Raw genomic sequence first — 27,263 nt, forward strand, 5'->3', positions numbered from 1 at the left:
ATGCAGCTGTTCCCAGGGACGTGGTTCAGTCACGCCGGTCAGTTGGTATCAGTGGAGCTTGTGGTCCAGCCCAGCCTAGTGTCCTCCCTTGCCCGGGTCCAGATCCTCCGTCCCTACTGCAACCCCAACCACCACCTGGTGCCTCCAGGTACAGTGCAGTGGCCCTTGTGGGGGGTTTTCTGGGAGCTCCTGACACCGCCAGTGATAATCTCCTCTTTTTCCCCCTCAGGTTGCAGCTCTCTCCTCAATCCATTCAGCTGCTGCTCGGCCATACCGCTGTGTAACACCACGGGGGGCTGCAGTATGGGCCAGTACTGGTGCCACCTGCTGGAGGTATGTGTGCCCACCACCAGTCCCTGCAGCCCCTACGACTCTGCAGCAGGGGCCCGCGGCTTCGCTTTACCGGCCAGATACCTAGCAATACCCCCCTTTTACCACCTGGTGGCAGACCTGCCTCTGAGAATAAACCCTAGCTCAGAACTCAACAGTCTAAGCGTGAGTTGACCTGCAGCCAAAACGGATGATGTTTGAATAAAAAATATGGGGGAGAAAAAAAAAATAGATTCCTGATACATTTTCCTGTTTGTTTGTTTTTTGGTTACAGCTGCTTCTTCCAGATCGAGCGATCGTTGTGTACCCTGATGATATTGTGGCTATACAGCACACTCGTGACTCTGGTGCATTCCTACATTGCCTGAACGGTAAAGCCTCTTTAAACTCCCCCTGGCGCCAGAGTTACGTGTCCCTTAGGAGGACGGAGTCGGGAGGTTGGTGGGAGGGGGGCCTCACTTCCCCGCCCCAAGGAGGCCTGTGGGTGGACGGGGTGGTGTGTGATGTGAGGATGCTGTACGTGGACAATCTTCATAGAGCTACCGAGCACGACAACAGCTTTGGCTTCACCCACAGAGAGACAACCGCCGCCCCAGATAATTGGGACCTGACAACTGGTCCTACTCCAAGTGTGAGATCTCCCTTTGGGCTTCACGTCGTCCACCCTGTGCCGGATGAAAAGAACCAGATTCATGTCCGAATCAACGTCCCAACACTCATTGTTATCAAGGTCCTGTCTGGAGGGAAGGCCAGCAGCTCATGGTCAGCTCCAGTTCTCCGGACTGGGGTCCCCTTCCTTCCATCTTGCCCCAAAGAGGTGGCTCACTCTCAGGCTGGCTGTGAAGGACAGTCCCGTGATGCCTGGTTCTCCTCTGCCACCCTGGTTTTGCCCTCAGTCGGGGTTCAAACGCTGAACATCAACGTGATGGATACAGTAAGCTCTCAGACTGTGAGTGTGAGTGTGTGTGGCTACGAGGCAGTGACAGGGCTTAGTGTTGAGCCACACGGATGCTGGAGGATGCTCGTAGACACTCCACAGGTGAGTATGCAAAAATGAATTAACAACAAACACATTCTGCTTATTTGAGAAAAAAGTTCAAGTCAGCATCGAGTGGCTCTAGATACCACCACATTTGAATGACAGCCATTCAAATTATGTGAAGACTTTCATTGTCCTCAGGGGACGAATTCTAACGATTTCTGAAATCCCTAGACCTTTCACCTATTCACTCCTGAAGGTCAAATGTATCACTCGTCATGTGAAATATATCCACGTTTTCTTGATGCATTGGTAAAACATCTGGTACAAACATTCATGGTTCCCTGAAGACGTATCCTTGTGATGTTGGTGATCTTCTGACTTTTTTAAAAGTGGCACCATGAGGTCAAATTTCATGTTTTTCAGTGAAACGTCTTGTTAACTATTGGATGAATAGCTGCGAAATGTGTTACATACCTTTATGTTCACCATCTATGCATGCTACCATTTGCTAATCATACCTTAACCCAAAGTACAGCTTTGTAGGTATTTTGTCTAAAACCAAAGTAAAGAATATACTGATTTCTTGACCTGTTGATTGCAATTGTCAGCATGTTTGCAATGCAAAGCACTGATGGTGCTTACAGCCTCTTGAGCCTTTCACTCACTGTTCACAGAGAAATGTTGGCATGTAAAACTAAAAAGGGACCTTAGTTTGATTATTTATTCTCTGACATTTATATTTGATGCATCTTTTAATTTTTTTGTCATTGTAGTTATTTATAGCTAAAGTGGAGAGTGGTTCCTCAGTTAAATTCACATGGGTGATTGACAACCTGGAGAAGTTTGCCCATGAAGGAGAATCTTACAGTGTGATTTTCAAGAATCCTGATGAGTATAAGCTCAGGGTAAGATCATTTAGTTGTCTCTGTGTTTTAACTCTGCTGAGTTTTTGTTGTTTCATTCAAGTATAACATTTAATTAAGGATTTCTGTATTAATTACATTCGGAGACTTTAAAAAATAACCTTTTCTCTTTCTGCTAGATGACAGCTTCCAACCATGTGAGCTCCCAGAACCAACAAATCCTCCTGACTGCCGATGAATGGACCAAGCTGGCTGAGCCAGAGTTCCTGTTAGCCAGGGAGGTCGTAGCTGTGGATGCTGCACACCTCTACACCCTCAGGGTCAAAGTGGACATCTCCCTGCCAGTCACCTTCAGGTAAGGCATTGCAGAGGAAATCCTATGGATGGCATGCTTTACTACCACCACTAGAAATGTACTTCTAAATGTCCATGTGGTGTATATCATGTAGATGGGATTTTGGGGATGGCAGTAGCCAGGTACTCCACAACCACTCTGCTCCATGTCAGATCATAGAAGGGTTTACAGCGAGAGGAGAGAAGCAAGTATATGTCCAGGACTCTGTGAACTATTCCTATCCCATCCCAGGTAAAAACACACAAATTATTAAAGCTGCACCTATCTTAAAAAAATAAATACAACAGATCAAATGCTTATGTGTAATTTGAGAGGGGGAAAACCACTGCATACTACCTGCCTAGCACCAAACAACAGGCATAATAAGTCAGCATCTAACTATTAACATAATGAAGTTAGATAGTTCCCACAAAGGAGATGATGCAGTTGACGGCAACCTCTAGTGTTCCAGTGCAGAAGTGCCAACTGCAGTTTCTCAAATGGTCCCTTAAATGCCTGGTATCCACGTCTTTGCCTATTTTTGGATTAATGCAGCTTAATTGCTGCTCTGAAGATACGGACAATTACACAGGCATTTAATTAACCTGGTAATATATATTTTTGCTGTTATTTTGACAGAGAACCATTTATTATTTGGAGATATTTTTTCATTTACGTTACGTTTTTATTTGCCTCAAAAATTCATCCTAGTTTTGTTTTAAAAGCCCACTTAAGGTAGAATTTGAAAATTCCATATTTTGGTGACATTTGGTGATACAAATGGAACAGGTAGAAACTGGGCTTTGTATTCTATTCAGTCCATCAAGGTAAGCACTTTTTCTTCACCTGTCTTTGTTTTATGCAGATGACTACATGCTTCACGTCCAAGTCTCCAACCAATATGACAACACTGATACGTCACTGAAGATAAGTGTTCGCCCGCAATTAAATCACCTCTTCATTTCCTCTTCCCTTCCCGTGCCCCTCGTCAAACAGACTCTCCTTCTGGAAGCTTCCGCAGAGCCCTCCACCTACCCCGTTGTCTACACATGGGACTTTGCCGATGGCTCTGAAACTGTCCAAGGCACCTACCGTAGGGTCAGCCACACTTTTGCATCTGCAGGAGTTTATAACGTCACAGTGTGTGCAAACAACACTCTTGCAGTCCTGACCAACTGGCTCATGGTGGAAGTTATGGAGAAAATCTCTGGATTAACGTTCAGCTGCAACGGACCCAGTGAACTGAGCTCTGCAACAGATTTCAGAGCGACAGTAACCACTGGCACGAGTCTCATGTGGAATTTTGACTTTGGTGATGGGTCTCTGCAGGGAAACCGTACAGATGGTTCCATCTCCCATGTCTATCAATTGCCAGGGAACTATACAGTAGATGTAACTGTCTTCAATTCTCTCAGCCAAGCTCATCAGTCTATTGATGTAGAAGTCTATAGATTGGCTGTTAGTGGAGTTCTCCCTCAAGAATACATCATGAGTGGACGAGACATACAGTTTACCGCTCAGGTGAATGGGAACATATCCATTCTGACTTTCCATTGGCTGTTTGGAGATGGATCACCGTTGAGTGTAGTGAGGGGACAGTCGACGGCCATGCACACATTTCAAAGCCAAGGGATTTCTTATATCAGCCTGACTGTGTTTAGTTCTGTTACATCTGTATCATTTAATACAAGCATCTGTGTTGAAGCGGCAATAACCAACATGACAGTGCTGGCATCACAGGAAGTCGTAAGAGTGGGAGAAGAGACATGCCTCAAGGTTTTAATGTCCCCTGTTCAGATGAATGGTTACCAATTGAAATGGTTTCTCAGCCCATCATGTCTTAGTGCCGTGACAGAAATCGCTCAAAAGTGTTTTTTCTTTAGAGATGAAGGTGTTGAAGAGGTATCAGTAACGGCGAGTAACAAAGTCAGCAACAAAACAGCCAGAGCTTGTATCACTGTTCAAAACCCCGTAAGTAAGCTGTCTGTAGCGCATGATAGTGAAAGTGGCACTCTGACAGTGAGTACATTAGTGTCATTTTGGGTTGCCAGTTGCACTGGCAGCAATGTGTCAGTGCTGTGGGACTTTGGAGATGGATCTCAGGTGGAACGGAGGCCCAATGTGTCACACATCTTTACTTCAGCGGGTCAGTTCATAGTGACTACCACAGCATTTAATGCTGTTAGTCGTGATTCTGTGACCCTCAAAGTCAATGTTTTACCTATTATTTCAGACATTTCCCTTCACACCAACCAGCCTTATGCTGTAGTTGGGGAAGAAGCTATTATCTCAGCAGTTAGCAGTGCTATCAGTAGCACCAACTATTACTGGACTGTTGACGGTATAACCTCAACCAAACAGGGGACCTATCAGTTTAGATTTGCTTTCCTGAAACCAGGGGTTTATCAAGTAAGGGTTATAGCACAGAACTTGGTGAGTAGAAAGGAAGCAGCTATTTTGATTGAAGTCTTTGAAGGAATAGAGGGTCTTCAGATCAAATATCAGAGCCTGACAAACATGAAATACGTACCAACCCAAGAGGAACTGCTATTTACTGCTTCAATCGCTAAGGGCTCCAATCTCACTTATCACTGGCTTGCTACACTGAGCGGAATAAACCGACGAATCTCTGGTGATGGAAAGCTTTTTCATATGTTAGCTGAAACTCCTGGTTGGATTTCAGTTCAGCTAAGAGCTTGTAACAAGTTGGGTGAGGCCACTAGCATTGTTTATTTAGTGGCAGTACAGCTTGTAACAGGTGCACACATTACAACACAATCAAACATTGTGGCACTAGGGAAATTAGTGAACATCTCTGTATCTGTGGTTACTGGGTCAGACCTACAGTACCTTTGGTACGTGAAGTCTGATCTGTCACCCCTGCAAACCCAAGCGCCCTCTCTTCTCCACACTTTTGCAAGTGTTGGTCATTGTCTATTTAAAGTTTCAGTTCAGAATGTCCTCAGTCACAGCAATGTTACCAAAGAGTTTAATGTGCAAGAGGAGGTCCAAGAGGTGGACTTTGAAATTGAAGGAAAGACGCATCCCTTTTATATCACCACCAGTGCTGCTGTTCAACTCCATGGGCGTATTCGGAAGGGTAGTGATCTGCACTGGAACTGGAAAGGTAGAGGTGCTATGTTTTTTAATGCTTCTAATCAGACCTTTAGCTACACTTTTCAATGTGCAGGCATCTATCAGGTGTCTTTGAATGTCTCCAATGGGATAAATTGGCAGATGGTTTCACACAGCGTCGCAGTCGAAGATGCAATCAAAGAACTAAGGCTGAACGTTTCCGAGTCTTCTTTCTGCACCGAGGAAGAAGTAACTTTCATTCCGACAATCTCCAAAGGAAGCAATGTGAACTTTTCTATAACATTTAGAAACAAAGACTGGATTCATACTCAGGATATTCTTGAAGGGCGGTTCACCACATCAAGCCTTCCAGCAGGGACACATCTAGTTACAGTGAAAGGTTGGAACCACATCAGCGGTATGGAGGTATCTTCCAGCATTCTGGTCACTAAGCATATTCAAGGTTTGCAACTTGTGAACTGTTGCTCGGATCCTCTAGAGGCTCTGAAAGGAGTCCTGTTCAGGGCAGAAATTCAAAGTGGTTTTCCAGTTAACTACACCTGGATATTTCATTTGGTGGAGTCTAAGGCCATCTGGCTCACGGGACAAGAAGTGATCTTTACTCCACCAGAGAGTGGTTCATTGTCTTTTAGCGTGCTCGCCACCAATGGAATCTGCTCCAAGAGGGTAAATGATACTGCCACAGTTCAGTGGCCCGTTAAGAAGGTCAAGCTCGTCTGTCAATCAGAAAGAATATTTGTTGGACATGCTGTCGAGTTTTCTGCAAAAGTGAACAGAGCGAGCAATCCTAGATACCTCTGGTACTTTGGAGATTCCACTGAAGCATTTGTGACAGACTTGAGCACAGTCAATCATACTTATTATATTCCTGGGAAATACAGTGTTACAATCAAAGTTCTCAACCGTGTCAGCAATGTGTCCACCCAACTACACATGGAGGTGGAGGAGCCCCAGTGTTCCAGCCCTCAAGCTTCTCTTGTCCAGAGCCGGTCTACTGTCTTCAGGTCCAGACAGAGCGTCTTTGAAGCAAGCGTGGCCATTAACTGCTCTGCTTACAAAGCCACATACTTATGGGAGATACTTAAAAAGTCAGATTGCACTAGTTTAGAATTATCTGGCAACAAAGTTGCTCTTAGAAGTCAGGTAGATGCAACGTCCCCTTTTCTCTTACTCCCGAAGCATACTCTCGGTATGGGACAGTATTGCCTCGTATTCACTGTTTCACTCCAGGGAACTCCTCTACTTGTCAGACGAAGAACCAGCATTACAGTGGTCCCCTCACCGCTGACAGCTGTCATCAAGGGAGGATTACACAGACTGTGGCCCAGCCTCAGTGACCTCGTCCTAGATGGATCTGAGTCCCAAGACCCGGATGTAGAACCAGGAGTCGAGGATACACTGCAGTACCACTGGACCTTCATGCCAGTGGTAAAGGCATCTTGATGTTAACGCAACCTTAATGTAATAAAGTGGTATTAATTGCTATTATTTTGAGTTGGATAAGGAAGTATAGATGAGATAAGAGAAATTATATGATACACTGTCATCTTCCCAATTTAAATCTACTGTTTGTCAGTGATACTAACACCTGGATGTTTGTATTTTCAGAACTCCACGGATTCTCATTTGGTAAAGCAGCCCATTGGGACTAACAGCAGTAAAATGACTGTACTGAGCACTCAGCTGCACCCAGGCACCAACTATATTTTCACCCTCACTGTACACAAGGCAGGGACGAGGCCTGCCTCTGTCAATCAGACAGTGAGTATTACCCATAATCCTACACAAAAGCATAACTTTAATGTTGACTTTCAGTGTTTTTTTGTTGCACCTGCCATTCAGTTGAGAGAAAATGAGAAGATGTTTTAAATATCTCTTGCAAGTGAAATTGTTTTTAAGATTTGGGCAAAAATGGAAGAATTTACCACACAAAGTTTGTCGAACAAGTTGCTTACCACACATACCCGTTTTTTTTATCTTGAGGTGACTGTGTGTGAAGCTCCTGTATTTCCTGTGATTGTGGAGTGTGTGTCCTGCTCTGTCCTGTCCTCCCCTCACCACATTAATTACAACAGCCCCATCATCCTATCTGGACAATGTGGACAGTGTGATGACCAGGCTCAGGTAATGATTCTGGTGAATACTTTCAGGTTATGTAAAGTTGTGTTTTTAAAGTAAAGGTTCCATATTGTAGAAAAAGAGATTTCCATTTATTTTTGGATTAGAAAGTAGGTCTAGGTGCTAAAGAAATACTGTGAAAGTATTAAAACGCTCAATCCAAAGTTTCAAAATGTTTTGGTGAAAAATAGGCAAATATTTCATAAAATACATGACGAATAGAACAAACAATGGTATTGCAACACATTGTGCTCCCCTGCGGTCTCTGTTGTGTTGTTGGTCATTATCTTCTTAATTTGAGTGTTTATCGACTTAACTAATTTATTTGTGATTGGACAGTTTAATCTATATTCAATCTCAGTAATGCTTAATTAGCTAGATAAATGAACAGCACAATGGTTTATCATTTGCAGCCAAGACATGAACAAATATTTACGGACAATAAGACATCCGGTATTATTATGATTAATGTATGTGTCTTCTCTCAGTACAAATGGAGTGCTGAGGACCAGACTGGCGTGACCCTTGACCTTAACGAGGCGTCCACCTCTACCGGGAGACATTCTCCTAACTTGGTGGTGCGTTCAGGTGTCCTGCAGGCAGGGCAGAGTTATACCTTCACTCTCAATGTATCCCAGCCTGGCAGAGGGTTGTGGGGCAGCGCCAGCCTGACGATACTTCCCAACAATCCGCCACACGGAGGCCTGTGTGATCTCAGTCCAGAGTCAGATATACGTCTGCTGGAGACAGTGGTCACCTACAGCTGCTCAGGTAACACTGGTCTTCCTAGAAGTGTGACTAAATCCAACATGTATCAATATGTGTGACTTTCAATGGAGAACAGGCAGCTTGTTGATTTGAGCTTGGTCGTGTTTGGCAGGGTGGCAAGATGAAGAAAACAGGGCCTCTCAGCTGATCTATACCTTCCAGGCAGCGCCATGCCAGTCCACTGGCACGATATGCCCCCTGCTCACTTTGTACAGGTGAACACAGGCCTCAACCTACAGCTATTATTGAACTAGGAAGTGTGTTACCTGAATATTAGAAACTGCATTAAGAAGTAAGGTTTGGAATTACTTCCTTTCCAACTTAAGCTGTTTATCTTGTATGTCTTAATTTCTCTCCCCAGGGGTACCCGTGCAACATTTGGCAGCCTGGTTCCAATGGGAAGTCCTGGGCGAGAAAAAAACACGTCAGTAATCACAGTTACACTGCTGGTGGAGGACCACCTGGGGGCAAAGGTCATTGCTCTGAACAGGTGAGCCACCAGGATTTGATGCAGCTTTAGCAAAATAGCACAAGCACAATTCTGCAATGTGCATCACTTGCCACCATACTTTATTTTTCAGTCAAAGGTTAGAATACTCATTTAGGTTAATACACATTATGCCTTATGTCATTGTCACATTTTACTGAACTCTCACTATTCCTGATTGCTTTTCTCCCCAGAAAGTTGACAGTTGAAACTCCTCCAAGGGACGGAGTTGCCAGCCAGTGGCTAAGAAACAAGAGCCAGATAGAGCTGTGGGCTTTGGTCCAACATGGCAACCCTCAAGAGATCATCCCTTATTCCATTGCCCTCACCAGCCAGCTCAACCAGGTTGTGTGTCAGCATCATACCTCATTTACCAATGCATGAAATGACACTTTAGACTGATTATGATTACCTATAACAAAACAATCCTGAAGATTAAGAGCATAGTGGATGTGTGAATCTCTGAAGGTTTGCATGTGTTCGGAATCGGGACTAATGAGTTTCACCCACCTCTCCACAGATGGAGTCTGGACGCACTGCCACAGAGCTCATGGACAGAAGGGAGATCCGTGAAAATGTGACCCAAGCCCTGGCCTCCCTCCCCGTGTCCTCCTTGCTGAATGTCAATCAGATCAGCTCTGCGTTGTCACAGTCTACTGTAAGAATTCGACTAGTTTGTTTCCTCACCATTCTCACCCCAAAAATAATTAACAAGTGAGACTCAGTAATGTTTGAAAGGCTTCAGGCTTTAGAGACTAAAGGTGTGAGGTTTTTTCCATTTCAGGCTTCACCTCTTTTATTAAGTCTATAAATACAATATAAATGTCCCCATTGAGGTCCATTAGAATTTTTATTCAAAGACCATTACAGCATGAAATCCCTCGCCCTGTATTTAGTATACAGAAAAATATTTTTTGTGGCAATTATGTAAACTAGCAGGCATATATAATGAAAATGAATGGCTTTGGTAGTTGTGATTAGAACTGCTGTTGGTTAAAATATTAGATTTTTCACTGAAAGAGATGCAGACGTTTTCTCATCATAATTGTGAAAATGTGCTTCATTTTCAAAGCTTTACAGAAATAAATTCCTTTAAAAAAACATTTAAATTTGCTCTGTTTCCCCCCAAGGCTGTTCCCAGTGAATTGGTATGTGAAAAGTGCCAGCAGAAGGTTCTGGAAGCGGTGGGGAAGATGATCCATGTCATGGAGGAACAGATGAGTCCTGGTGTTTTGTCAGCTCTGGAAACGGGAAGGGACATCCTGAACATCATAGGTGACCACTGTCTCCTGCATGAAAGGTCTGCATGAAACATCTGCTGATGGTGAACTTTGCTGAATATTTCCGCAATCTCCTTGTCTCCAGGTAGCACCCTGGCGGCTGTGTCTGAGTCTGCCAGTGCTTCCAGTTCTCACCCAGCCTACTCCAGCACCCTGCACTCGGCTCCCACAATCACCTTGTTGGCGCTGGGTCACGCTGGGGCCCTGATGCGCTCTTTGATGCACTCACGTGTTCATGGCGAGGCGCCCCTTTCGCTCTCCACTCCTTATATCGACACGGTGGGTTTCCATGGAGAACCTTCCAACCTCCTCTGCACGCAGCAGTTCTACCGAAACCAGACTGGCCAGTCTCAGTCATCGGTAGCTGACGGATCGAAGAGTTCTCTACCATGTCGGTTCCACATCCCCGCCTCCCTCACCGCTCGCCTGAAGAGTCAGAAGTCTGAGGTGGTCCAGGTACTGTTTGGTATGGATGCCAACCCATTGCTGACGATGGCCGACCCTCCGATTTCCACCGCTCTGGTTGCCATGGAGCTCACCACGCCTCAGGGCCAGCCCATACCCATCCAGGGTCTGGACCCCAATCAGGCCATTCGGGTCACCTTGCCCAACAAATACCCCGTGGGACAGGACAATGGGGGTGGAGATGGGAGGGTAGGTGAAACTGGCAATGGGACGTGTCTTGCCGTGACTCTCCCCAACGAAGGGAGGTTGAACCTCACAGTCAGAGCTGTGGATGGACTGGATGAAAACGCAGGTTTATACATCTCCTTCAACTTCAGTCTGGACCCAGGTACAGTAGACGATTTTTGTTGTTATAATATTAATGACCAATTGACCTTCATGGCTTTTTACTATTTATTTCTGACTATGCACCTATATCCCACTTCTAATGGGTACAAGCCAATTATTTGCTATTCAAAGCTCATATGTGTGGAATGTCTAATATGATTATATCAACTTTTTTTAAATAACAGCTCCGTTTTTGGTCGCTACCAGGTTTGGAAAAAATATACAGCGTCAAATGCTCCACTAAATTCCCCTGAGCAAGTGGGCTGTTTTCACTGAAAACCGCTGTCTGCTGCGGCCGGAAACAATGCTGTGAGAGTGAACCAGAACAGTAAAGATGCAGTGAGTCTCTGCAACAATAAGCAGAAACTCACTATAAAGCTTTTAAATGTGAGAGGAACCGGCTGATAATGCTGTGTGTGTTCATCACTATGAGGGACCCCTTTCATGTCCTCATTTGATACGTTGTTGTTATAAAAAAAAAAGCAATTAGAGCTACTGTCAGTTTTAGTTTATAGAAAATAAATGAGCCGATCACAGTGGAAAGTCAGGCATTGTCACATTTTCACAGCCAGACACAACATGGCTTTTAACGTCTGTTCATTAAGAATATAAACATGCTGGCTTCCTGCGGTTGTAATACACATAATATAATAGAATTTAAAAATGATTAGTGGGCTGCCCTTACTTCAGCATGAATAAGGTAATGACTGCCAGACTTCACATTCAAACTACATTTTTGTCTGTGACAGTATCGGGAAGGTTTGTCGTACACATGACATATCACGATGCCTAATCTTCTGTCAAATAAGTGAACTATCTTTAAAGCTGCAGTTGGTAACTATAATTAAAATAACTTTTGTGTCATAATTCTCTCCTTTTACAGCTACACAGTACACTAAAATGGAGTTTCTGTAAACATTTGATCAGCGCTGCCCAGTTTGACAGTGGATTGGTGTTCATGAGCAATGATTGGCAGCTGCTCTGATTGGTTGTTGCGCGGTGGAATCATTTAAATTCCATTAGGAGCTCTAAAAGGAGGCAGAGGAACCTGTTTCCTTTTTTGTCACAGATTAAATATGACAAAGCAGTTATTTCAATCAAAGTTAGTGACTGTAGCTTTAAGGGCGATCATGCAACGCCTACATAATAATGAATTAACCTTACTGTATATCTGTGAGTTTTTCCATTAAATTATGAATTAGAAAAGGCTGTGTTCAAACTGCATTATGCATATCTAGGAGCTACTCCGGTGAGTCTGGGACATGTTAAGATAGAAGTGAGCTCCACGGTGCTGGGGACTAATGCATCCCGGGATTCCCTAGTGAGAGTATGGGCCCTCACTCTCTCTGCTCCAACCACCTCCGCAGAGGAAACCATATTCCTGTCCCCACTGTAAGTCACGGCTCTTTTCTGTAACTCCTTGCTCTGTTCGGTTGCTCATTTGGACGTGTATAAAGAAGTGGCTGCGTTATTCTTTCACTACAGTTTGGACAGGACAGACGAGACCCTCTCTGTCAACCTGACCTCGTCTCTCAGCGGCGGCGGTCCCGTCCACGTGTCGGTGTGTGTCTTCAGCTCGCTGTGCCGGTACTACAGCGTGCAGGAGAGGCGTTGGAGCAGTGAGGGTCTACAACCACTGGAGGGCAGCACGCTCCACATGGCGCAGTGCCTCACCCAGCACCTCACCATGTTTGGCGCCAGCTTGTTTGTTCATCCCGGGGCTGTTGTTCTGCTGCCACCGGTATGTGAGGACACCAGGCATCCATTCCCCTAAATGCAAAGTCAGGATTAGAAAGAAAACAGTCATCAACAGGCCTCTCTTTTTCTCTCTCTCTCTCTCTCTCTCTCTCTCTCTCCATCCATCCATCCATCTGTGTCTTATCTATGCAGCCAGGCGGTCCCATGCGTAACATGGTGGTGGGGATTGTGTGCGCTGTCCTGGTCCTGATTCACCTGCTGGTGGGGCTTATCGCCCATAAACTGGACCACTTGGACAGCTTGAGACTCAGCCAGGTCCCTCTGTGTGGCCGGCCGGGGCTGTACCACTACAGAGTGCTGGTCAAGACTGGCTGGAGGCGAGGAGCAGGTCAGCAAAGGACAAGTCAATGCAATGTCAAAACGAAAACTTGAACACAAAAATATAAGTAGTGAAAGCATTTTCATGTTAGAATTCATGAAACCTCAAACTGCATATGATGGACATGATTAATGCACCCACCAGGCACCACAGCACATGTTGGCATCAGCCTGTACGGTGTGACCAAGAGCGGCTCCCGCCATCTGCAGAGGGATGGAGCTTTTCAGCGTGGCAGCCTGGACCAATTTCACCTGGAGACAGACGACAACCTGGGAGAAGTTTGGAAAATTCGTATCTGGCATGATAACACAGGTACATGAAAACTGCAAAAATATCCTTCTTCTAAAGCAGGGGTGTCAAACTCATTTTCACCCCGGGCCACATCAGCATCATGGTCGTCCTCAAAGGGCCGGTTGTAACTGTAATGGGAACCAGGCCCGGAAGAATGGGAGGCCTGCCCGTCACTGTATTCAGTGAAGAAATTGCCGGACGCTGTTAACGAGACAATGTCCTCCTCTAGGACCGGTTCCTCCGGGACCGGTTCCTCCGGGACCGGTTCCTCTAGGACCGGCTCGGCCAGGAGTGGATCTGATGCCCCAGTCCCCACCGCACTAGGGTGGAGGGTCAGGAGAAGAGACTTCATCTGAGCTAGCTCGGCAGTCAGCAGCTCCATCCTAGAAGTCAACCTTCCGGATTTAGCTCTCCTGGGGCGGGGCCTGCGGCCCCCGAGAGCCGGCGTTTGACCCGAGTCTGTTGGGCTGGATCCGGCTGTCCTGACGGGGGAAGGTCACCCCCACCCATCAGGCGTTCCACCTCAGCCAATCTAGCGACCCTCACTGCGTAAGGCATAATGCCGCAGTTCATGCATGGGTCTGCCGAGAGACCCTCCCTTAGGTGCTCGAGGCCCAGACAGGAGGGGCAAAGGTCATGGCCGTCTTCAGGCTGGAGGGGAGCCAAACAGGTCCCACAGCCGGCAAGGTTAAACATGACCGTGACTCAATGTTCTACCGGTAGCTCCAGCGCCTCTTCTAGAGCACCGAGCTAGTGGTAGGGAAAAGAAAGAAGGAAGCACCGTCCTGTGGCAACAGGTCAGGCACAGTCTGTCTAGGAGAGGGGAGCGCAGCGCTCTCTTCACTAGTCCAGCAGCTGTGTTCCTCGGTTTCCTCCAGTAAGCTTCAGCGAGAGCAATGAGCTAGTGGGGAACCGGTCGAGTGGCAATAGGTCGGGCACAGTCTGTCTAGGAGAGGGGAGCGCAACGCTCTCTTCACTAGTCCGGCAGCTGTGATTATTGGTGATCAGCCAGTAAGCTTCAGCGCTTTCTTCAGAGCACTGTGCTACTGTGGAGACAGGCCGGCACAGTCTGTCTTCTGACAGCTACTAGTCTAGTAGCTGTCAGAATTAGCGTGGTCTCGGTTAGCCTGCTTCTTCCTAGCTTGGAGACACTTTGCCACTATAACAGCCGCAATATCTGCCGACATTGATGCACGTGCTCAGTATCGTCAATGACTCACCCCGCAGCGCCACCAAGTCAGTCCGCACAGGACGTTCTGCTCGCTTAAGCCGGCCGCGACGGTGTAGCAACCTAGCCGCGCCGAGCGGTGCGTCCGTTAGCACTCCGCTAATTAGCCGGAGCGCTCTTCAGAGCGCCCTGCCAATCGTGGGATCTGCTGCTGTCGGCAAATAATGTTAGTCGATCTCACCCGATACTTCACGGTGTAGAAGTGATGACCGGGGATGGGTACGCTGCCCGGCTCGACGGTCTGGATGCCGAGCGCACCGTTCCCTCCTACGAGGGTACAGCTTGTCGCAGCCTTTGGAGGGCGAGAGACCCACGACTCCGACCGGAGGTCACAAGGCTATCAGCGACAAGCTCTGTTTACACAAGTTCAGCATTAGCTGATGCTAACACGTTCGTTAGCCTGCGTAGCGAGAAGATGAAAAAGGACATGATCTCAGGATGAGGCCGGAAGTTATACCCGGCTGGGGACTCATCTGAGGTCACACGTGACATTTTTTGGTATACGTACTCAAACTGCGCAAGCGCAAGACGGAAGATATCCAGTGTGAAAACACTGCCTCTGGCGGTCAGTAAGGATGAAATAGAACAACACTGTCCACAGAGAGACGGCAGCTCTGCTCCGATCAGCTGTTCAGTTTTACTCTGCGCTACTCGACACACGACCATGCGCTGGTAAAGAGTACACAGTACGCACACACATGCATACAGAGTACACAGTACACATATGCATACAGAGTACACAGTACACACATACATACAGAGTACACAGTACACATTTCTCAGTCCCGAGTCTGTTGCAACTTATTGACTTGCAGCAGAGATCTAAAAGCTAAATTCAGAGAGGAAGACCAGACATGACTGGACCATTTCTGAGAGAATTGCCTCCATCCTTCCCTGAGCTGACAAAAGTGACCAGTCGGGTAATGTACCTTTTTGGAAGCATATATCTGTGAGAAACCTTTCTCCTCTATGAACTTTAATAAATGCAAGTACAGGTCCAGGCTTAGTGATGCCCATCGTGAACCTGGATCAGGGTTTCATTGTGACCTGGATCAGGGTTTCACTGTGACCTAGATCAGGGTTTCATTGTGACCTGGATCAGGGTCAATGTGGCTCAACTGTGTGAGCAGAAGCACTGCCAGGTGTCTGGCAAGAAATAGAATAAAGTACAAATGTATTCAGGTTTTCCATTTGTTGGTTCAGTGCAGTTTCAATAAGTTATTTTAAAAAATCTTAAAAAAAAAAATATTATAAAAATGTATAGAAACTGCTGGTTGCCATTTTTATGACGAGCCCAATGTTTTATAATCCACCCATGACTGTAAGTAGGCGAGGTGACGACATGTGTGAATGTATTTGACTATCATCCATGTAAATGTAGGTCTGCACCCATCCTGGTACGTTCAGCACGTGGTGGTTTGGGACCCTCAGACGGACCACATGTTCTTCTTCCTGCTAGAGGACTGGCTCTCCGTGGAGAATCAGAAGAACGGCTCTGTGGAGAAAGAAGTTCTGGCCTCATGTAAGCGTATACACTTACTTTCAGCGAAGTAATATCATGTACATCTATGATTCTGTTGCTAACTAAGTTTAGCGGCTGTGGTGTCTTTTTCCGGACAGGCCCCGAGGAGCTTTCTCAGTTTCGACGGGTCTTCACCTCCCAGCTGACGTTTGGGATGGTCGAGCGCCACCTGTGGCTCTCACTGTGGGAACGTCCGGCCCACAGCCGTTTTACCAGGGGTCAGAGGGTCACATGCAGTGCTCTTATGCTGCACCTCTACCTGGCACTGGGGGCTATGTGGTACGGGGCTGTTGGCACAGAGAGGCACAGGTAGGATGGCCTAGGTTTTAACCCCTAATCATTTCATGGCAAGGCATTAATGGAATAAAAAGTGTCAGAAAAAAAGAAAAGAAAGTAAATTAGTATACCTAGTTCAATAACATTAACATACGGTCCTTTAATCACTAAAATAATAACGGAATAATCATTGGTTCTTTGGGTAATATAACATTGCATTGTCAGTAAAATATACAATGTAATGTTTGATAGTATTTTTGGCTCATTCAAAGGGACATTATGTCATTTTTTTCATGACATGAACCTGATCTGTGTCCCTTTGCCACAAGTGGACCGGTGTCAGCCCAGCTGCTGGTTAACGTGGAGGCGGTTGCCGTGGGGATGACTGTTGCTGTACTGGTGTTTCCTCTCCAGTGTTTCCTCTGTTTCCTGTTTAGAAAAGCTCACAGTCAGGTAACTTAAAACGGCTACTTTATTTTCATGATGCAATTTACTGCTGAAGGAAGCCTCGTCCTCATACACCCCGTCCTCACTCTCAACCGGTCAAATATGGCAGCTTGCTCAGTGGCCCTACGCATCAAACTATGATGCTCCAAGTTTATGTGTTTTATTAAGACAGGGGTCATGATATATGTACTTAACTTATATAAAATACTTAATTTATATCACATACTTAATTTATATCACATAAGTAACATTCTTAATTTATCTTATGTACTCAACTTACGTCATGTAAGGAACATAGTTAACTTATATCACGTACTTAATTCATCACATACTTAACATATGCCAAGTAAGTAACATACTTAACTTATATCTGGATCTTAACTTATATCATATACGTAACGTACTTAACTTACGTCACGTAGGTAAGATACTTGCTGCGATTTACGTCTTACTTACTTGCATACAAAACTTAACATACTGTATTTATGTACGTAAATGAAGTTATGTAACAAACATACTTATTTGAACCCAAACCTGACCTAGTAGTTTTGTTTTGTGAATCGAACAACTCTGCTCAGACAGTGCCACTAAAGTGACGAGTTGTGATGTGTTGCCTCATATGAGCCGGATCAGTTTGATATGACTTAGTTTGACACGTTGATGTGTTATTTAAAACTGTGTGACTGGAGTTTTGCTTAGGTGTGTTCGTGTCTGCTCTTACCCGTGCTTCTGTGTGCTGCTGATTAGAGGTCATTACATCGATGTGTTGGACGTGCGTCCAAGCTTTGTTTGTCAAACAGTCTTATCTCAGTGTGGAAACAATACAAGTGAGTGTTTTCCATGTATCTGAACGCATACTCAGGAAAGTTTATGTGTGTGTGTGTGTGTGTGTGTGTGTGTGTGTGTTTGTGCGTGTGTGTGACCCAGGTAACCGTGGACCTATCAGTTCCTCCTTCTCCTGTTTGTCACTCTGTGGAGATGGACGTTTACCTCGGCCAATCGGCGCTCTCCGGATCTTCCTTCCTGTCTCTGTCAGACTCTTCCGGCCCAGCACGAGACAGTCCTTCATCTGTGAGCGCTGGAGCACACACACACAAACACACACACACACACACACACACACACACACACACACACACACACACACACACACACACACACACACACACACACAAATAATTGCGGTTCCTCCCCTGTCTAATGAAGGGTTCTTCTTGTTCCTAGTTACTGGAGAGCAAGGCATTCAACTCCAGTATTCTGGACTTTTGGGCTGCATCTATCTTGGCGCCCCAGACAGATGGAGCGTGTCAAGAGGAAGCCATGGGCACATGGCCATCCTGCGACAGCCTCCTCAATCTACCTGCGAGCCCATGCCTCACCAAGACGACCCCTGCCCCCAACCTCTGCAAGGCTTCACCTGCTCTGGGCCCTGCACGCCAGCTGAGGAGAAAAAAGGCCCTGATGCAGCTCCGGCTGGCCTCGGCCTCCTCCCCTTCAAAAGACATTTCCAGTTCTCACCAATCCCCTGCTTCACTGGACAAAAAGGTCCACGCCATGAAAACCAGCTTAGAGCAAGCTCACAACAACAATCTGACAACATTCCTGTCTCTGTCTGGTGAGAAACTATTGAAATAAACAGAAGTTCTTGATCTATTAGCTACATATTGTGTCCCCAGCCAGCGGTTTTTCTGTTGCCATAGTCAAAGTGAGTATTGTATGGCTTCATACAAGCAAAAGTATCACCTCAAGCAGAAGGAGTGCAGACAGGTTGTGGGAAAGTATCAGGAATTGACAGCACTTTACTGCAAAAGACAAAACCCCACATCCTAACCGTCTAAGAGTAGGGTGGATCCATGGAAATATATATGCGTGTGTACAGTGTGACTAGTCTGATTCTATTGGATTGTGCTTGACTCCAGAGGAGGATCTACTGATGTCTATAGCAGCAGCAGCAGAGGACACAGCAGATATAACAAACAGCAACTCAGACAGCGGCTGGGATTCCCCTAGAACAACCTCATCGCTCTCAATCACGTACGGATCCTTTCTGTGCACCATGCGACTGCCATTTCATACAAGTTCTATGTTGCTCGGAGTGTCCCATATTGCTGCGATTTTCTCCCACTCAGCCGGAGCACCTCCTGCAGCAGCTGGTCAGAGCAGAGTGAGGAGATCCACAAGCCAGATGCGCAGTCCTGTTCGGCCCTGTATGCCGCAGGACTCAACAGGTGTCCCTCTGTGCTCTCTGTAGACTCCGTGGCCAGCACCTTCCTGCCGAGCCCGTCTCCTGACTCCACGCGCTCCTCCTTCACCACGCGCATAGGTACTAGACCCACAATCTTTCCATGGATAAGTAGTGAATAAGCCCTCAGATGTGAATCCCTGTGCTAGACTATGTGATAAAAAAAACACCCAGTAAATAGCTAATTGGTATATTTATATTCTGTAATCTGATGATCTGATGACCCCACCCCCCCACCATCCCAGGTGTTGCTCGGGGTCAGTCCAGCTGGCTGCTCCCTCCCTGGGCCCTGTGTGTGATTTACCCCCTGGTGGCCGCGCTGCTGGGAGCGTGCCTGGCTGTGGTCGGCCTCTACGGGAGCTTCCTGTCCAGAGCAGCCGTCCTCATGTGGCTTGTGTCCGCTCTCTCTGCCTTCCTGGCCTCTGCTCTGCTGCTGGAACCTCTAAAGGTGAGCTCATCTCATCAACACTTTAGACCAGGGGTCACCAACCTTTTTGAAACCGAGAGCTACTTCAAGGGTACAAAATAATACGAAGGGCTCCTTGTTTGATACAAACTTCCTGCACAACAAAGTTGCACAGATCCCCTTTTAATAATAATAAATGCAAAGTGACTGTCTGATCACATATCAATGTTAATTATTCATCACAATAATTATTAACAATAATTTATATGACAATGATGGTAGGAAAAAAAGAAGAAAATAAAGTTATATCCGTTCAAAAAACAACTAATAGCTTATTGTGGAAAACAATGAGCTATTTTTTTGCAAAACGAAACAGAATGAGTGCAGACATGTGACCTATCAGGTTGTATCAGTATTAGTGGCTGCAGTGAGCTGCTTTCCTCTACACATCTTTTTTAAAAGGGGGTTGTAGATTTGTTACGGCTCTCAATTCATGCTCAGTGTTGAGAGACGCAACAGCAGGAAAGACTTCACAGAGATCTCATAAAGATCGGCTTTTGGCAAAATGCCAAGAATCGGCGAGTTGCACATGCGCAAGCGTAACCTGTTAACGGCGTACGGTGAACATTTAAAATCAGCATTTCCTCTTGCGCCCCACCTGTAATAAATACCGCCCCAGTTTGATAAATACTGACTCTCTCTGTCCACTGTGTGTCTCACCTGTGTGCAGCGCATCGGGCGGAACTCCGCCGTGCGCGACTGAGAGCAGAGAAGTAGACGCAACCATGTAGAGACAGAAATTGCATGCTGTCGTGTAGATACGATCAATAACATACGGCCGTTTAGTTTGTATAATCACAGAACAAGGTGTAGACATGTTCTATAGGAAAGAGAACCTTAAAGTACAGGGTGGAGGGCGCCCGCTGATATAACGGTGGGGGAACACTGAAGATGCTGGTTTGACATGCGCACAATATTGAACATTGACTTCAGAAATGGTCAGAGTTCATATATACAGAATTGTTGTATTGTTTTAAAAAAAATTTTTTTTGACAAAGCTCAAAACTTGTTCTATTTTTAGAACATGCCTCGCGGGCGACTCACCTGGTTCCTGCGGGCGACCAGGTGCCCACGGCACTGTGTGGGCTACCCCTGTTTTAGACCTTTGGTGGGGGTAAACTCCTGTGATCCAGCGTCTCTGTCTTCCTCGCTCAGGTGTGTGTGCAGGCGCTAATCCACACAGCACTGTGGAGGCCCGTGGATGCAGAGGTGGAGGAGCAGCTGGCTCAGCAGAGTTCCGTGGCGAGGGCGTTCGGGGAGCAAGGGGGGAAGGTCCGGCCTCCATGTGGCTACGGGCTGCTGCAGGCCAAAGAGGAGGCCCGCAAAGTCCGAGCTCTGAGATCCCTCATGAGGGTGAGAATGAAAAACCTAAATATAAAAAATTGACTGGCAGTTTGTCGGAGGAGCATCTTTTTGTTAATGACTGTCGTTTCTGTACAGCACTGTGTGTGCCAGCTGTTCTTCCTGCTGCTGGTGCTGATGGTGAACTACCAGGACGGCGTGGAGCAGAGGCAGGGCAGGCTGCTGCACTTCGCTGTCAGACGCCAGCTTTGCACAGCACCCTCCGGGGCCCCGAACCTCACCTCACTCAGAGAGTAAGGGCAACACTCAGCTTGTTGCTGTCAAAACACTGCACCATACCGAATGCACTGCACCATATTGAATGCAGCCACACACTGTATCTGTGGGGAGAAGACCTTGACCATAGCACACTGCTTGTTCCATCATTATTATGATGCAGATTTTTATTTATTTTTGGATTGAGTTGGTCTTCATCAGGTGTGCTCACACGGCGTTCCCTGTCAAACATCAGGGACAGAGGCGTTTGTGTACATCCTGGGACTGAACTGGGAACAAATATTCTATCAAATATTCTCATTTTCTCAGTGTATCTTTTTACTATTAGGCATTGTCAGAGATATTTTTCAAAATCCCCCAAAAATAATGTCTTATCACTATTATCTATTATAGTGAGAACAAAGAAATTCTTACAAGCCATTTTCTAGTTCTGATCTATATTGTTTTCTCATTGTGTTTATGACTAACAGGTGGAAAAAAAAGGTTTTGCGAGTATAATCTATTCCTTAAGGACACGAGTTTTGGTTGGTAGGAAAAAATATTTCGGCCACAAGAAGCTGAAGTGCACCACTACCTTAGGGCTTCCATAAATCACCCTAATCATGCAGTCAACTTTTTTTTAAGTGTCCTCAGAAACACACATCAAGGTATTAACATGAAAAAAAGAAGAAAGAAAAACTTGTCCTTACATGACTGTACCTGCTTGTGCATGTCTTGGTACTGCCTTAATTCTTAATTCAACCAGTTTGACTAATGACTAATTAAAAGTAGACACAGTCTCATTATTGAGATGAAAGAGAATGTCTGTGGAGAAAGGAAAAAAACTAATGAACTTGAAAATCGGCACTGTCCTGGTTCTTTTTTGCTTTTCATCCAGCTGGTCGGATGCAGAGCGGTGGATCAACAACACCTTGGTGACGCACCTGCACCAGAACCCTACGCTGCGCCTAGTCGGATGGCCGCGGCTGCAGTGCACACGTCCTCTCCGTCCCGTGGAAAGTGTATTTCTGGGAAACGGCAGTGTAACAACACGCCAGCTCCTGGCTGACTTGCAAATGGCCGATTGGGGCAAGAAACAGTGAGTGGATTAGTAATGGCGAGGTGACGTTGACTGCATCTCCGAGACATACCGAGCACGTGTTCATCAATACCGTTTGTTCTTCAGATGTTGAATCTGTTGAGAGAAAGGCAGGATTGAATTACTCTTTTGAAAAATAATGAGGCGTGCCCCCATTCAAATTTGCCAAAAAGCAAAAACAATACGATAGTTTTTTCTTCTTCTGGGAACAAATAATATAATGCATAATCTCACATTATTATTTGCTCGTAGATGCATAATTTGCATGAGATACTGAATCATCTGATGATCCTCTTAACCCTCAGTTGTAATTATGAAATCTTCACTTTCAGAGACACACTGATCATATTTGAGATCTATATGTTACCATATTTTTTTTTTCCCTCACAGGTTTAAAACCCTTTCTCTGGACTTCACACACTACCACAGAGAGTCTGGTTTATTTGTGTGTGTGTCCATGCAACTAGTGTGGGCTCAGACACAGCAAGTCACCTCCTCTCTCTCCATCCATCCACTCCTCATCCCTTCATCCCTGTCTGGACTGGACCTGCAGGTGGCACTTACGGTAGGAAACACTGCAATCCCTTCAACTACACAAAGAACAGATGCGAGGCGTGATGCACATTCGGAAGCGGAAGATTCTGAAATAATTCCAGTGTTGTAATCCACCAGGTTCTCCTTCTCCTCTCTGCTCTCCTCATCTTGTTCGGAGAGCTATGGTCCATTGCCACTGAGCGTGCCCATGTTCTGCCTCGGTGCAGACACTGTTTCCAGCTTCTCCTGGCCTTGTTGTCCCTGGCAACGGCTATCCTGCAGCTCTGCTCCCTGTCCCAGGCCACCTGCTGTGTTTCCAAGGTAAGAAACAAAAACAGAAAAACATTTAGTATTATGATTACCTCCATACATGAGTGTCATCTGAGCAGGCCCTTGTTGTGTGTTAACCCATGTGAGTCCAAATTGGACCAGTTGCTGGTAACCTACAACTTAAAAGCCATTGTGAGTGCTTCACTCGTCAAATTATAATGATGTATTCTTTATTTGTCGTTGTTGTTGTTTTTATAGGTGCAAGGGGCAGTACGCAAAATAGGGGTATTCATATGCAATTCATAGGAATATACAGAAACAGAAAATATAGACAAATTGAAATGGACACAAAAAAATAAAAAATTCCAAAACAAACAAATAAACTTTTTTTTTATATAACAATATTATTTCAAAAGAGGGAAGTCTGAGCAAATACTAATAGTAATAATAAGAGTAATGATCTGGGGGCAAATGCTAAATTAAGCTCCGACATGCACATACAACCCTTCACTCTTTGGAATTAGAGAAACAAATTGCAATAGTTAAAGATAATGACTACCTTGTTAAAACATATTTTTTAAAAGGCCTATTCAATGTGTTGCTTTGATGACATTACAATGACATGTACATGCCATTTAGCTTGGATCCCAACCGGACAGCTTCATCAACTTCCACAGTGCTGCCCTCCTGGCACAGCGGTGCTCTCAGTGTGCCGCTGTCCTGCTCACTCTACTTGTTCTCAAGGTAAACGAGAGCTCTCCTTCATCATTATACACCTCGATACTGGTCCACTGGTCCCCACTCTCTATTAAATGTCGGCTAATTCCCATCGCCGTGTGCTCCAGCTGCTGGGAACCTTGAGGTTCGTGCGGAGGTGGGTGGTGTTCGGCAGAGTGCTGCAGAGGGCCTGGAGGGAGCTGTGGGCCCTGGCTGCCCTGCTGCTGTTGCTGCTGCTGCTTTGCATTCACCTTGGAAACACGGTACGATAAGAAAGCGTTCAGCTGAATCGAGTGTTTCTCAAGACAAAATGTATTTGCTATGCCTCTGTCTTTGTTTCAGCTCTTCTCCCGTTCTGTGGAGGGTTTCCTGTCAGTGCGTCAGACCGGGGTCTCAGTACTGTCCATCCTGCGTGGCCGAATGGCTCTCCGTAGACTTTGCAGGGTCCACCCAGCCCTGGGCCCCGTCTATGGGCTTCTACTGATGGGGGGAAGTGTTTGGCTCTTAGCCAGACTCTGTGGAGCTGTTCTCATCCGTACATACAGGTACACAATGTATGTGCATAATATTACCAGCGGATGGTTGTGTGGATATGAAGTCTAAAAATCCCAGCACTGCAATGTCAGTAGTTAGATGTAACCCAAACTCCCAAGAGTCCATCCTCGTCTCACATGACATATTTGTACATTTGACATTTGATGAGCATGAACAAATATATAAAAAATGCATGTACAACTAGATCAGGCTCTGTTTGGCTGAACGTAAGCATAGCAGTGCAGGCTAACATGCTCACAATGACAACGCTAATATGATGATGTTTCCTTACTTAAAGGACCAGTGTGTAGGATGTAGTGGCTTCTAGTTGTGAGGTTGCAGATTACAACCAACTGAATAACTTTCCGCTAACTCTTCCCTTTCAAAGCTTTGTCCTACGGTAGCCAATTGAACGGCACAATGGTACGGACAAGTGTGTAGCCCAATGTAAAGGAGTGGAAGTACACACTTTTATTACAAATGTACTCAAGAAAGAGTAAAACGTTTTGTGCAAGACAGCTACTCTCAGAAGTACAATTCATTAAAAAAGAGTGCATGTAATGCATCACTACCAACCAATGAGCACTAGTGCAGCTGAGGCTGATGGGGATGTCATTAGTTTTGCAGATATTTGGCCATAGACCAATTGAACAACCTTCTGATGATGGCGCTTTGTGAAATAGTAGATCACCAAAGCGATTACAATTCATCCAGTGGGGGACATGAAAGTTTAATACAATTTTTATGGGGATCCATACATATAGTTGTAGAGACTTTTCAAACAAAACCTCAGACTCACGGTGACGCCAGAGGAAAATCGGATATATTTCAATTTTAAGAATGATAAGTGGGATTTCTACCAACGCTTCAAATTATCCCGTAGCAGAGTGCCAACAATGAGTTAATATGTGTTAGGTAAATACTGCATTGAGTAGGTTTCATTGCTAACTTTTGCTGTGTCTTTTAGGACAGTGCAAGCCGAGCTGTACTGTCCAACTATTGAACCACAAGACTATGAGATGGTGGAGTTCTTCATTAAAAGACTCAGACTGTGGATGGGACTCACCAAAGCCAAAGAGGTAGGCATTGCATTTGTTGTGGTGCAAAACTTCCAAAGCCGAGTCATGTTGCTGATTCCACGCGTGTCTTTTTTCCTTTCAAGTTCCGGCACAGGGTGAAGTTCGAAGGTATGGACGTCCCTCCCTCCAGGTCCTCACAGGAATCCCGTCTCTCTACCTTGTCTTCCACCCTCCCCTCTTCCTGCTCCCCTTCCCTGTCCTCCTCACTTTCATCCCCCCGTCCCCTGTCCTCGTCTCTCTCCACGAGGTCTGAGGACTCGTCAGTGTCCGAGGCTGGGTTTGACGTCCAGCCCTACTTGGACCGCCTGCTGCCCTGCGTCAGTGTACTGCTATCCCGTTTTGACCAGGTCAATCAGATAACTGAGGACGTCCACAACCTGGAAATGAAACTAGAAGAGGCTCAGGAGAGGAGGAGGAAGAAGTGTATCAGTAACAAGGACAAGGGTGGAGAAATGTTCGGAGAACCGGAAAGGCCAAAGGAACTGGAAGGAGAAGGAAAGGAAGCAGGAGAAGTGAGACACAGGAAGAGAGGCGTTTTTTACCCCAAACCGCGAGTCTCCCTTCCATCCTCCTTCTCCTTCGCCCCCTCCACGCCTCACTCCTCTGCCGCATCGGTCTGCAGGTATCCCCGCACACTTAGCACCTACTCCGTGCCATTCCAGCCTCACGCCTTGAGCAACAACAATGCTCCTGAAGCAGCCAAGCTTGCATCTGGAATCTCGGGCTTGTATCCCGCAGATTCCCCTGAATGCGGTGAGTTCCCCCGCAGGAGAGCTTGGCATTCTGGGAGCTCTCATTCAGCCGACACGGCTCATCGGATCCTCCATGCTCACGGTGGAGTTGCTCCATGTGACAACGGAGGAGACTATTTAGCATTCACTAACACCAGGCCCAGGAGCGAAGAAGGGGCAAGACGGCATATCCGTGATGGAGTCCCCGTGAAGAGGAAGGCTTGGACTGAGCAAGACTGACATTGGGTTTACTGTGGAAGAAGACAGATCGGACTAAATATCTGGAGTGGTGTGCAGCTGCTGTATGTGCTGCTTCTTTGGCACTGCATAATTAAAAACTGGTTAGATGAGTTCCTATTGTTTGCAGGTGCCATTCAGTAAAGCATTAAACAACCTCGGAATTGACACATGAGTGTAAATTGACTTCAGCCCGGTGAAAATAGTTGAATAATGTTTTCTGTGGTTTTGAAGGAGTTTCTTCAGGTGTGAGAAAATAACCCAGAGGATGTCATCAGGTGAATGTCGGTTTGGGTTTGAAGAACACAGATTAAAAAATAAAAAAAAACCTGTTTAGGGTGTGGTGTTTAAAAGGTGTGAGCATTCTTTAGTGTTAGAGTGAGTCAAGTGACAGCCGCTGTTGCTTCTATTGACGGATCGTTAAATCAAGGGAATTGTAAGATCCTCGGTTTTGCGGCTTGACCCATGTAGAGACTACAAGTCAGGATATTGTGGACTCTGCTGCATTGCTTTTGATCATTCTTGCAAGTATAAACTTAAAAAGGAGATTCTAGCACACCTTACTTACAGAATGGACATATTGAGTCTATCCATCAAACTAACTTTGCCTTCTGGCCTTTCTTATAATAAACTCCTATCCAATGCATGGGGGTCTGCAGAAGAAATAATAGACGTGCAAGTAATTTTTTTCCAAACCATAGCAATTATTTCGGCCAAAAAGCCTGTTGACCATACACGTGAGGACAGGCAGGCAGATCTTTATACTGTGAGTGAACAGAAAAGAGACAGAAAAGAGGAGTAATGAATTATTATTATTATTAGTATTTGTGAAAAATGTAACAATTACATTAGGAAAGTTTTCACCGTTATATACTGTTGTACTTTTGTATGAGACTCTGGGGACAT

The 27,263-nt window shown here is 45.8% G+C and overlaps 1 protein-coding gene across 1 annotated transcript; it reads left to right on the forward strand.

Annotated features, from left to right (window-relative positions):
• Positions 1-27,150, forward strand: pkd1b (polycystic kidney disease 1b; the record flags this gene model as incomplete). Its single annotated transcript, XM_079214034.1, has 38 exons — positions 1-148; positions 230-495; positions 605-1,369; positions 2,086-2,217; positions 2,355-2,530; positions 2,625-2,761; positions 3,375-7,033; positions 7,214-7,366; positions 7,589-7,729; positions 8,212-8,494; positions 8,604-8,706; positions 8,853-8,981; positions 9,173-9,323; positions 9,499-9,636; positions 10,109-10,253; positions 10,344-11,051; positions 12,289-12,442; positions 12,536-12,791; positions 12,941-13,136; positions 13,272-13,439; positions 16,028-16,168; positions 16,267-16,477; positions 16,774-16,897; positions 17,819-17,962; positions 18,116-18,506; positions 18,811-18,925; positions 19,021-19,214; positions 19,379-19,581; positions 20,755-20,952; positions 21,040-21,194; positions 22,055-22,255; positions 22,646-22,820; positions 22,928-23,110; positions 23,699-23,803; positions 23,905-24,039; positions 24,119-24,321; positions 25,278-25,389; positions 25,473-27,150. 38 exons carry the CDS (start codon positions 1-3, stop codon positions 26,358-26,360), a joined length of 11,886 nt encoding a protein of 3,961 aa, XP_079070160.1. The 3' UTR covers positions 26,361-27,150.
• Positions 27,151-27,263: the final 113 nt, after the last annotated feature.

This window comes from Taurulus bubalis (genome assembly GCF_910589615.1).
Source record: "Taurulus bubalis genome assembly, chromosome: 2".
Taxonomy (NCBI): domain Eukaryota; kingdom Metazoa; phylum Chordata; class Actinopteri; order Perciformes; family Cottidae; genus Taurulus; species Taurulus bubalis.